Source organism: Salminus brasiliensis, chromosome 4, assembly GCF_030463535.1.
Source record: "Salminus brasiliensis chromosome 4, fSalBra1.hap2, whole genome shotgun sequence".
NCBI lineage: Eukaryota > Metazoa > Chordata > Actinopteri > Characiformes > Bryconidae > Salminus > Salminus brasiliensis.
In genome coordinates this window covers 33,564,097-33,577,472 of record NC_132881.1, presented here as the reverse complement: position 1 = coordinate 33,577,472, position 13,376 = coordinate 33,564,097, and the positions used below count along the sequence as shown (strand labels likewise).

Sequence of the window (13,376 nt, the reverse complement as noted above, 5' to 3'; positions counted from 1 at the left end):
TCAAAATATAAAAATGCCCCTCTGGTCTTTCATTGCTCAATTCAGGAGAAAACCTCGTACAGCATCTACTCAGCCTTTGCCCTAGGCCTCCACAGTGAAAACTACAAGTGTGTGTGAAAAATGAAAACGTGTGAGAAATAGCTGTCTACAACATGTCTGACAGTAAATATATTCCCTGCATTTCAGCATACATTAAAGACAACCATGAGATCAGATGGACACACTGCTCTGGCATAGTGAATTATGGTGTAGTGTTCAAGTCAAAAAGCATAAATAATCTGATGTCATGACTGTCGGTTTTCCTCTGAGCCTGGTAGTACTGTACAGAGGCTCATCGAGACAGCAAGGAGTGCGAGTCTAGACTGTCACTGTGTTTATGGACTGACTGGGGGCGCACAACTAACAGGAACACACACTCTAGTGGCACTGGTTTGTCATTACAATCCTGGAAATATAATTTTTTGGACAAAAGTATTGGGACACCTGCTCATTCATCATTTCTTCCAAAATCAAGGCCAATTAAAGTATTTTGTCTTGCTTTTTTGAGTAACTGCCTTTACTGTCAAGGGAAGGTTTCTAATATATAGTGGCATTGCTGTGAGAATTTGATTGCATTCAGCGACATAAATGCCAGTGAGATCAGGAGGTTGGATGGTCAACACTTCACCTCATCCCCAATTCCCCATGTCTTAAATGTTTTCTGACAGGTAGAAAGACCAGCTTTGTATTCTTAAAAATAAAAAAAATCCTTTCTTTCCTGCATAGACGTTTTAGTCAAGTGGAAATGTTCCATTCACTGAAAGGTATGTCTTCTTTAGGGGACACAATCCTTTTTGGACACCTTTATTTTATAGAGTGTGGGTGATGTGAAAGACAGAGGTAGGTCACATGGGTATATTCCGCCTCCTGAGATGATCACACACAATATGAGGTCATTTACAGTACTGTAAAAGATGAGTCCAGCACAAAGTCCAGCAGAAGCTGGAGCAGAAGAGACAGCAGACTCAGTGTGTCAAAGCTGGAGAGTTTAGTTTAGCCTCTAAATGTTTGGGCCTCATCCTCAGAATCCATCAACCTGAAACACATTTGTGCAGAATGTGCGTATGGCATGGCGCTGAGGGATGGTGAGAGCCCAGACGAGATCTCCAATAACCCCAGTCATAAAAATAGTGCAAGGATTATATGGCCATCGGGATCAAGGCAGAGAAGAATGAGTAACGAGTCTTAAAATATTAGCAATAGATTCATTTGAAGAATGGAGCTCTGGAGCTGTGGTATGCTTTTTTACATATTTGCACGACTCAACATAAATCACCTCCTCTTTAAAAATGTTAGAAATCTTTTCACGGCCCTGCTTTCATTTCCCATGCAGCCTGAAACCAGACAGGAGCGCACACTGCTGTCCCAACATGCTCTTCAGAGTTCTGCTGTTCTGGCCACAAAAAGGACACAGCAGCAAAGTTCACGAAGCTCAACAGCATAAACCTCAGCACAGGCATGCACTATCACAGGTGTACAATTACACACTCGTACACACAACATACACAATGTACACCATATGGACAAAGGTATTGGAATACCTGCTCATTCATTTTTTCTTCCAAAATCATGTTGGAGTAACTGTCTCTACTGTCCAGGGACAGCTTTCTACTAGATTGCAGACGTTTGCTGTGAGAATTGGATTGCCTTTAGCGACAAAGGCATTAGTGAGGTCAGGATGTTGGATGATCACTGCCTCACTTCATTCCCAACTCCTCCCAAAAGTATTAATCCAGAGAACACAGTTCCACTTCTCTACAGCTCAATACTGGGGGCTTTATATCCCTCTAGGACATGCCTGGGATGGTCTAGAGAGTCATATTTTATTGGCAGTACTACTCTACAGGGACCAGACAAGCTGTATGTACATTTGCACATCTGTGTCAGCAATGGGTGCAACTTAAATGCATTCATTAGAAGGGGTGTCCACAAATATTTGAACATATTGTATTCCACACACAGTCACAAGCAATCTGTGACTAAAGTGTACCCTAAATATACACTTTAAGAAAAAAGGTCCTATATAGAATTAAAAAATGGTTCTTTGACCATGACAAGAATAAATTGTAATAAACTCTTTTTGGTGCTGTATAGAACCATTTCTTAATAGGAATCAATGAAAAGCCATTTACAAATGTGTTTCTGTGTATATGATGAACCTTTTAACCATGCAAAGTTCTTTGAGTTGACATGGTTTTATTCAAACTCTTAGCAAAAAGGGAACCATATAGAACTAAAAGGGGTTCTTTGAGTCTTTCTTTTGTAGTAGGAGCAATTTTAGTGCTATATAGAGACATATTTGGACTATTAACCAATGCAAAGAAACATTTAACCAGCAAAGAAGCATTTAAACATCCACATGGATCTGTGAGATGGCATGGTTTCATTGGTTTTAATAAAGAACCCTTGAAGAAGCTATTTTAAGGGTGTAGTATAAACTCCTGTGAGAGCAGTGCAGAAGAGCACTGTACAGCTGTACATAGGTTTGAGTCAGGTTTCATGAGTAGTTGAATGTTGAATGTCCTGAGAAGTTCTGACATCCTGCTACAATGACAGATTGGCTGAGGTGGAGATTCGTGCAGTTTCACGATCCAGTGTGTGTGGCACACTAAGGAAAATTTTATATTAATAATATTCCCTCACAGACTTTAGACTTGATTCTGCAAAGTCTTGAATCTTGAAGTGTTTTACCTAATTTGTTTTTCAGGTATGAACAGACATAAAATATTGCTTTTGTTTATCCAAACAATAATTCAGCCTTTCATTACAGTATTTATTGTGACTAAATAAAATCAATTCATTTTCTTGTCACCACTTAAAGTGAGAGTCTTTGCTTGAACTGCCTCCTTAACCTCCTTAACTACTGTAATTTAACCTCAAGAACACAGTTAGAGTGAATTAAATATAATTTTATCTAAATTTTCTGAATTAGAAATGTTTGAATTTCTTTCCACTAAGCTTAATTCAATATTTTAAGAACTGATCTGATGAACAAATGAATAAGTACATAAAGTTGCACAATCAAATACAGTAGACATGCAGTACTCCTTGACTCCACAGGGTGGAGGGTCTGGATTGTGAGTAAACTAATAAAGCACACAGAACATTCACTTAACAGATCAGTCCTCGGCAGTTAACGAGGTACTAAATATAATCTAACATCTAAATGATTGCTCCAAATATTTTATGGATTTTTGGTTATTCTGTATTTTATATTCATTTTATGTCTTTTTATATAGAGTCAACTGCTTAAAACAGACTCACATATACTTAAGATCTAACTTACACTCTTTAGAAAAGGGGGTTCCTAGAAATATTCTTTAGGAAAAATATTCTTTATTTTAAAATGTCATTTCCCTTTGGTGGAAAATTTCATTGATGGTTCTGATATTTCATTGAATAGTTCCACTACTTTTAATGACTGAAAGAACTTGTTTAGAACTATAGATGAAGAACCCTGACTGTATGTAATGTTGCCTCACCCAAGACAAAACCCCAAAAAATCCACTGCAGACATCTGCTGGAATGTAAGAATTCCCTTCATGCACTTGCATACACAGGCCACAACTAAAATTCTGCAGGACACACACTTTTTCTGGAGAAACGGATGGCACAATAAAGGGAAAATATTAGCTACAAACCAAACACCCCACAGAAAAGTGCTGAAATCCCAAAAATAAGCTTTTGATGTTGTGTTGCTCATAAGCACTAAACTCAGGCGACAGTAAAAATGTCTTTAGATTGGAAGCAGAATGATGCCTTTCATGATGTGAACATAAACCACTGTATATACACATGTATATGACAACTTCCAATTATCACTGCCATTCACACTTCAACCCCCTTTCTGCTCCATATCTTATTACCAAAGCCAATCAGCAGATAATAACCAACACTGCACCTACTGACAGTAGCAGTCAGTTACACTACAAGGTCCAGCAGGTCAGGCAGTTCTGAGAAACTCATTTCTTACTTGGTGAGAATATAGGAAAGGAAATGATAAAATATCCTAAACAAATAGCAAAAGGAAATTTCTGAATAAAATACTGCTAGTTTTGTCATTGTGTTATATAATAATACAGCGTTTATCAGCTGAGTTTAAAAGCTGCAAGTCTAATTTTTGCAATATTCAAAACACTCTGAAGATAAAGTAAGACTAATAAAGCAACAGTAAGACATGCTAAAAATGACTTATCTATACACACTGGTGAGTACAGTATAAACACACACACACACATCAACCACCCAGAGCCACTGTTCTTCTTCCACACAGTCTTTTATTTGTAAATAATAAAAATGAACTCTTGAATATAAAACATACACATCATTTGAGCCACATCTGTTGTACAAACAAGAAATGTTGCAGTGAATACTTTCTATTCTGTTTCAGTGGGACACATGAATTGTAAACAATCAGTATCCTTGAATAATACTGACAAAGTAAAGGAAAAAAGTCTGCTGTAACGGACATGAAAAGTAAACTTGTTATCAAAACATGATCTCATGGGCTTTGTTCTAATGCAGTAACAGGTAGGCAGAGGTCCCAATTCTAATGGTTATTTTGGCCATAAATATCTGAAGAATCCGAAACTCTGGAGGTGTCCCTTCTCAGCCTTTGTTCCGTTCAACGGAGCCAGGAGACAGAGCATTAATCCATTTAGACGGGGCCACTTTGTAAATATAAGTAAACCTCATAGCAGACTCATATTTACAATATGTGCATGTATGTTTCTGTAGGCGACGTTTACTTGGATACACTCTTTTTATGTTTTTTTTAAATATATGTTTGTATTTATTTATTTATATATATATATATATCTATGCTGTTTTAATTTCCATATAATCTTAATTATTTTCCATATATAGATAACTCTGATTTTATACACATTATCTAGCTCGATTATAGCCCCACAGTAGTAGACTACAGTGAACACCAACAGCTTCAGTAAAAACAGGGGCCTCGTGTTTGCTCAGTACTACAGTACAGCACTTATTTTTCCTTAGGGTAAAAAAAAAAAAAAAAAAAAAAGAAAACAATTCAAAAAACTTCTCATAGACATTCAGCCCCAAAAACCGAGGCCTGTGCGCATGGCTGACCTTGGCCAAATGCCCACACATGGAATGAATGGCTTCATTTTATTGGTTAATCTATTAATATCAAGTACGAGCAAACTGTACAAGTACATGCAACATACAAGCTGGCCTACAGTATGTGGAACTAACACACATTTATTTTAGTCTCTTTTTTTCTCGTCTGTCTTGTTTTACAAAATGTGCATGCATCTTGGAACGGTTCCAGAGTCATGCTGTTGCCCGTGTTGGGGGGGTAGATGGTGGCGAGTTTTGGACGTCACCACCTCAGGCCATCTCCTGAACCACCTCTCACTTTCTGCCGTATTCGTTCAGATGCTCAAGCGGAATTTGAAGGACTTGAATTATATATATATATATATATATATATATATATATATATATATATATATACTGTTTCTTTATCAATTAAACCACAAAAAAAAAGAAGAAGGCAAAAATAAAACGATTGTTTGGCCTTTTTAAACCTCCTTTTATAAGTCTATGGAGGAAAAACAAGCATTTCTGCTTGCATTAATATAATGTAAATTCTAATTGGATAGAAATTAAATTATCTGCAGGTCCTCAAAAATGTTCTAAATATACTAACTGAAATAATGTGGGATTGGCTATTGCCTAAGTGCACTGGGCTCGTCCGTAGTGACCGATTCTCAATGTACTGGCTGAGGCTCAAGGTACATTTGATGATCAGCATCCCAAGAGGTCAAATATATTAGTGTGTATTAGAGTTGATGTCAGAGTTAACTGTTTCAATAATCTCCTGGCCAGGCTGAAATTAAGCTAAATCTTAATCATATCAGTGTTCTAATGCATGTGTTTCCTTTCATTGTTGTTGTTTTTTTTTTCGTCTTCCTTGAAGCTTATACAACATAAATGTCAGAAAACGTGAAACATGTCTTCACATTCTACGAGGTGTGCAATGTATCAAATCAACAAGAAAGTAAAAAAGGCAAAGCAGTCAGTGGTGACCGCTGTAAACAGACAAAGGTTTTCAGGCTGGCCTCCCCTCTCTCACATACTAGATCTGAGTCGGTGCCACCCTGGCACAAGCAGCGGCCCTGGACTCAGCGTCCGTGAGGAGGAGGAGGGAAGACTTTGAGAAGACTAACCCTTGCCCTTTGGCTCTTGACCTCGGCCCTCCCCCCGGCAGAGCGGTTTTCCTGTACGTGCAGGGTAGGGGGAGGGGCAGTGCTGTCCTCACTCTCACTGATCCACCATCACACCGCTGCCTCATGCACACTCACACACTCCTTATATGGTTACAAAGCAACTCCTAAATGTTACTGATTGGCAAGAACCACTCAGGCTGCCAGCACGGCCGGCTCCTCTATGTCAGCCCAAGCAGATTGCTTTCAGCTGCTTGTCAATTCCTGTTTTTTCAGGGTTTTTTGGGTGTGTAAATTTGGGCAAACTCATCAACTCAGCAACATGGTTTAAAACAAACAGAACATGCAGTAAGGAGCGGAGTGGATCAAAGGAAAATCTCTGCAATCCAAAGACCAAAAATGAAAAGAGAGGAGAAGTGATTGTCAGGCTCCGGCAAAGCTTTGAACACGAAACTGTCCTTCTGTCTGGCTGTCCGTCTGCTCCTCTGGCGCTGATTGTTGCCACGGGTCCTTGGTCCATTCGATTGCGGTTTTGACTCGTTCCTGTTCCTCTCCCATTCACTAGGACCTGACGCCTGGCGGCCCTGAATCGAGTGATGACTGGGAAGCACGTCGAGTGAGAGGAGCTAACGTTGGGTCTACCAATGAGGACGGGGGAAACAGTTTGTACCAGCCAATCACTGTGCTAGAAAGGTCCAGCTCCTCTAAAAGGATCTGTGCAACTCCCATGAAGCATTTGTGGTCCATGCGGCCATAATCGCCCCACACTATTACCTGTTGAACAAACACAACTCGCACAATTTTAAACTCAGAAAATGACACAAACCAAATGCTTTCAATGGCAGGCAAGATAGCAATGTGACCCTCCACCCCTGTCTCTTACCTGGAGAACTTTACCCTGCGGACTCTCCTCAAACAGCAGCGATTGCTGATACAACGGATCGAGCGTTTTTCGTGCAATCTTGGTTTTCTTTTTGGCTTTACATGCTCCGTTATCCAGCAAATAAACCTTGACGTAGGGAGCTGTGGACAGCAAGCGTGTAAGATGACTTTTTTTCTACTCTATGATCACACAATAAATAAAATAAATAAGCAGCATGAGTACACTTTTACCTGGCAGCGATTTGGATCCTGGTTTGGGGGTAAGGCCACGTGCCCTGATCACCTCCACCTCCAGCTGCCCCTTCTTGTCCATTAAACCAATCTGAACATCTCCTAGACCACACATAAGCAGGAGACATAAAAAATACACAAAAAAACATAAATAAATGTAAGAATGTGAAATTGGATGTATAATTAAATGTTTCAGTTCCAGTCAATATAAAGTACTCTCTCTTTATATGGAAATGTCCTACCCATAGAGGGCGTTGCTAGGGTCTGCCTTCCCACTAACTGAGCAGGGCCGAGGCCATCAAGAAAGTCACTGAACTGGTTGTCAACCCCCAGCCTCATCCCTGAGAAGATCAGACTGTCTCACACACATAAACATGTGCACACACACACACACACACACACACACACACACACAAATAAAAGAAGATAAATATGTGCAGGAACAAGAGCATGTTTGCAGTATCTGCTCATGCATGTAAAGTGAACATGGGCTCTAGAAGGCAGTCCAATCCAGAATGTATAGAAAACCAACAAAAAAGGACAGTCAACTACAGATAGGAGACCCAAGGTCCTGGATGCAAAAACACAAATTACATATGTTATGGTCTTATCTAGAGTAGGCAGACTAGTACCGTATTAGTGGTCTTGCCTTAGCTGGGGAATTGAACCCTAGTCTGCCATTTGGAAGGCAGGGTTGTTACCCACTACACTGTACCACTAAACCCACTATACTGGGTTGTTGCTCACAGGGTTGTGGGTTTGATACCTGGGACCGCTAAGATGGAATATGAAGAACTGTACTGTACTAGTATAAATGACAATAAAGGCAAATATTATTATTATTCAACCTAAATGGGACTCAAACTGACAACCTTCAGCTCCAAAGACTAATTCCTCATCCATTAGCCCACTGGGCCCTATGGGCTTACCTTTAAACTCTATAATGGAGAAAAATTTTGAAAATGTTGCAATATAACCATATCTGGTTTGTGCGTCATCCCACCCCTAGTGCTATAAGTCAATTAGCACTTGTTTGATTAATCATGTCATCACACAGATACTTCTCCACATCCATGCATCTTCACATATGGAAGATACATTTGAAATTCATCTACATCATCTACAATGACTTCCTTTCTCTGGTTAATTGCAGCATTTTTTCATTACTGTTCAGACCTCATAAAATGGGAAAAACCTATCAAAATAATTGTCTGGGGAAGAACTGAAACTACCTCAATTACAAGGATTGCATCAATTTAGGGATACTGCTAATCTCCAATTACATCCTATACAAAAGGCAAGACAAAGAGCTAGACTCTGTCCATCTCCTGAACAGCAGACGTGTATTAAGCGTGGTATGTAAACCACGTCCTGCGCTGCGGCCCCTCAAACACAGGCGATATTTCCTTTGAGACCAGCACAGTTTCCATGAGCTAACTCCAGCAGGAATGTCTGAGAGCAGTGCCAGCCGGTGTCATGCTACCATATGAGAGGCCTCATGGATCTTTGACCACCTTTTAAGACACATCAACATACAATGAGCTTTACTTCACGCAGTCATGTGTATGTCTCGTTGTGTCATGCTCTGTGCTGGATCGGTCAGGGTCACTGTGACTGGCCATGGCACTGTCAGCACTGCAGTGAGCGATGGCTGTTCTATTTGTGCTTAGCCCAGGACCCTGCTGAGGCCTCTCTGCACAGATGATGGATATTTTAATTATCAGAGGGGAGGAAGGCTCATCATCTGTCTCCAAAAATGGAGCTACAAAAACAATGGACATATTAACTGTGCAAATCAGTGCTATAAGAGCCTACCTTAACCTGTTTTCCATTAGCTTATCTTTTCCACAATACATCTCTCGGGCTTCTCCGAAAGATTTATGCAACTTACTAGATGCGCCATGTGGACATAAAACACAAGGTCAGAAAGTCATAAGAAGTGTTTTAGAAGTCATTAGAATAATTTTAAACCAAGAATTACTGCCTATGTCTTGCTCTGAACACTCTTAAAAATAAAACGCTACAGAAGCGCCTTGAGCGATGCCACAGAAGAACCATGGTTGTAAAAGGTTCTTTAAAACTTCTAAAACATTCTTCACATTTACACATTTCCCACACTTGATCAGGAAACAGGAAGAGTTTTGGCATTTGAGGTTTGAGATTGTGTGTTAAATACAAGAAGTGTTTGTGTTAGGATACTGACTTCCCCTCAGAGCTGTAGCTGTTCATACTGCCATCAGTGGACTCCCGGCTAGCCTGCCGAGCCATTGCATTGCGGGGATACTCCACTGCCATCCCCGTCTCCTGACTCCGCTGAATCTGACTCGAGCCTTTTGTCTTCTTATTTGCCGCTTCTACACATACACAAAACAAAAGAACACTAATCAAATAAAACAAAATGCACGCAGTACATAAAAGTACACTACTGTACTACACCAAAAATCATCATGCGTTTTCCAAAACATTTGGCAAAAACTGCCAACAGTGGAATTCTGAAGGAACAGAATATTATTACATTCAATTCTTAGAGAATTTCCATTTGTGTGTGCTCACAAAAGGGTGCCTTTTCACTGCTGCCCTTCCTTACTGAGGGAGGAAATACTGCTGTCTGAGACAAGGTGCTTTGGCCGTAGTGAGTATAACCATCTCCTGCTGGATGGCACAGAGCGCCTTCCCCACTATTTATGGTCTTTTGATGGATTGCAGATGCTTTAAAAATGCCGTCCACTAAAGTTGAACACTGAGTGCCAGTTGTTTGTTTGAGCGGACAGAGGTATGTCACACATTGCACAGAATATCCCTTGTACCTTTCACCGTACATCAACCTGCCATCAGATGCTGGCTCTGATGAAATGACAAAAATAGGGTTCACAAAGGGCCCCTGTTTGCTTTTCAGGTAATTGGAAGTAGCAGGTAAAGCCCTTCTGTGCTCAAGAGAAGGAAGAGGATAAGCAGCCGCAACGACTGTGCTTTTATAATAAGGTACATTTTTCTGAACTGCATTTGTCAAAATTACTTTCAAAATGAGCAACGAGGGTTCTCTCCAGTAATTTCAAGCTTGACCGTTTCCAGCAGGTAAAATTAGATGCTCTACTGAATGAAATCATGTCTGGAAATCGAGCCATGCAGAACACTGTAAAAACTAGTCTAACTTGCCGATGAATTATGTATAAATAGTGACTTTGGTTGGTGTCTTCTCGTTGTGTCCTCTTATTAGCACCCCCAGGTTGAACTTTTCGATGTGTGGTTAGCTCCAGTTTGGCAGTCAGCTGAGATTGTCCAGTTTGTTTTCGAGTGAGCAGACAATGGAAAGAAGATGCTGTTAGCCTAATGCTAATCCTCTTTTTCTCTTCCTGCCTTTTGTTTCAATGCATGCTCTGTTTGAGCTCTATTTCTGTGGACCCTGGCACATGTAGACTCGTATTCCCATAACTAGCAGAGTCTGGTGGTGATATGCTGCGTTCCAGTATCAACAACACCATGTATTCTCCCATCGCATTTTCATTAGTGGGCTTGATTTATGTCAATTTTGGGACGTAAACATAATGACTCAAGACTATTACAAAACAGTTTTGGACATTTTCCAGCCCTGTTTTTGAACAGTGTTTGAGGTTCATGGTATGTCAGTTGCGCAGCAATCGCTCATTATTTAATTATGGCAGGATAAATACAGTATGAGCCCTTTTAAAATGTTAGTAAACTTAAGACACTAACTCTTGTTCTCTTAACTCACTATTTTACAGTTTTTCAGTACAGCAAATAACTAAATAAATAACGAATTAACTAAACAAATGACAGTCACTACTCCCATCTCTCAATCACAACAATGTTTATGTTCATTTCCTGTGTTTTGATTGATGAGAGAAAAACATGGTGGTTTGTGTGAAGCTTCTAAACTGTTTCTGTGCTAGTTAGATATACAGAGAGGCTGCAGAGAGCAGAGCAGCTGCTACAGGCCAGCAGAGCTCTTTAAAATACTGATTTATAGAGGCTCTGCTACTCTGTCTGATTTATCACCTGATGGGCCTTTTAAGATATTGTCCAGGGGCTTGGCGGCCAAACATGCCAGGAACTTTTTTCTATCATCCTTTTTGAATTTGTTTCTTTTTTTCTGAAATCCATTTATTAAACCATAAATAGACAGTGCTTAAAATATGGGATTTTAAAGGATATCAGATCCAACTTCAAAGGCATTTGTCTGCATTATATCTGATTAGAGTCCAGGGTTGATCTCTACCTGACAGGGTAAACTCCTGCCAATGCTAACAGGAGAATGCTGCAATGCTGCCACTCTCAGCTGCTTTAGCTCTCACAGGCTTACAGGTCATCCTACCCACTTTACTGACATTCTATCTAGTCTAATAAGGATCATATGAGACACATGTCACTTTAAATCGAGAGACAGAGGAAGAGAGCGAGAAAGAAAGAGAGAGGGAGAGATGGGGGAGAGAGAACTACTAGTACTGCCTCTGCTGTATGAAGTTAGATATAGGCATATAAAATTTGAATATTATTACTTTGAACTTTAAGTTTAACTACTGTATTATACTGAAATTATATCTGGAATTGAATAAATTAATCATGTATTTTCTCTGATAATTCCGAAGTTTTATTTCAGATTTTTCACCCATTTTCTCCCCAGTATGGATCCTCATTAACCCAACCCATGCATATTCTCCCCCATTCATTCTCCCCTCGTGTAATGCTCCCGACACTGGACGGGTGAAGGCCAACACATGCCTCCTCTCACACGTGCGAAGGCAGCCAGCACCTCTTTTTCCAAACTGCAGCCGATGCAACGTCACCGGGCAACCAATAAACTTGGAGGAAGGTGCTGTGCACACAGCACTGATGCCAGTTCTGGCCAGCATTGCGCTGGGGTAAAGTGGGGGGAAAGTGGCATCCACCCACCCTGTAACTTGGGCCCCAGCCCTGGCTGTCGTTGGCTAGCAGAATGACTGGGATTCAAACTAGTGATTCACCAGTCACAGTGACAGCGCCTCTAAAATCTAAAAATGTGTCAACAAAGAATGATGAATGCTGAATGCTTTTTAGAAGTTGAATTTCCAATACTATATCCTAAAGTGTGAAATTCCATCTTAGATTTTAGATTTCTTCTACACAAACTGCGGAATTCAATTTCAGATACTATGATACAAAATCTGTAATTAATAACACATTCATAACATGCTGCCATTATTGCTCTGCCGTTATTGTGCTGACTCTGTAAACAGCAATTATTCTTCAAAGGTTTTGAAAGTTTTCCACATCATTATTTTACATATATTTGCAGTTCACATTTTACAGAGACTTCCACAGAGACTTCCAAAAACTGTGGCTTACCATTTGTATTTTACATGTAATCCTAAGTATTCTTTTATTTCTTTGTTTATTCTACACCATGATGTTTTACCACTGCTACAGTAATCCCCAGATAACAAAAAAAAACCAAAAAGCCTCCTTAATGCAAACTAGAAATTACCGTAAATGTTACCCACTGAGTTCTCCTGGTAAAATGTGGCATTGTTGACTTGTAAGCCAAACAGCACATCATGTAAATAGAATTATGGTAATGCTTCATTACACCTGGCTTTAGACAGGTTTGTTGTTTAGGTGGCTGGGTTAGGGGTTTTACCTGTCTGGCTAAGCTGAGAGGTACTCCTACTACGTCTGGAGGGAATGCCCACGATAGCCACTACGCGAGCACTGAGACTGGAGCGCCGTTTTTTCCCTCCAGCCCCCAGAGTTCCCAGAGCTGTGTCCGACTGGCTGCCGTCCGTGCGCTCCAGAGTGAAAATCTCACCACTCACACTCGTGCTTTTCAACATGCTCCGGCTGGACGGGTGAATATGACGGCTAAACACAGAAAGAAAGGTTAGAAAAAACTTTAGTAACATTATAAGGTTGTTAAGCACAGACTCATTAACTTTTATCTCGTTTAGGCAAAAGCAGCCCACTAGATTTCACAAAAAAAAAAAAATCCTGTATAATGTGCATAAATGTATAATTAATCCTGTATAATGTGCA

At 40.1% G+C, this 13,376-nt stretch overlaps 1 protein-coding gene across 14 annotated transcripts in view; it reads right to left on the bottom strand.

Moving 5' to 3' along the window:
- Positions 1–4,296: 4,296 nt before the first annotated feature.
- The window catches only part of rims1a (regulating synaptic membrane exocytosis 1a), a 74,928-nt gene continuing 65,848 nt past the window's right edge, over positions 4,297–13,376 (bottom strand). For all 14 annotated transcript variants that reach the window (XM_072678114.1, XM_072678119.1, XM_072678117.1 and 11 more), the window contains 6 exons: positions 12,985–13,205; positions 9,553–9,703; positions 7,592–7,704; positions 7,350–7,451; positions 7,120–7,259; positions 4,297–7,010 (listed from right to left, as the gene is read on the bottom strand). In XM_072678114.1, the coding sequence (XP_072534215.1) occupies positions 6,798–7,010; positions 7,120–7,259; positions 7,350–7,451; positions 7,592–7,704; positions 9,553–9,703; positions 12,985–13,205 (940 nt within the window). In that variant the 3' untranslated portion in view covers positions 4,297–6,797. The remainder of the gene's footprint in view (positions 7,011–7,119; positions 7,260–7,349; positions 7,452–7,591; positions 7,705–9,552; positions 9,704–12,984; positions 13,206–13,376) is intronic.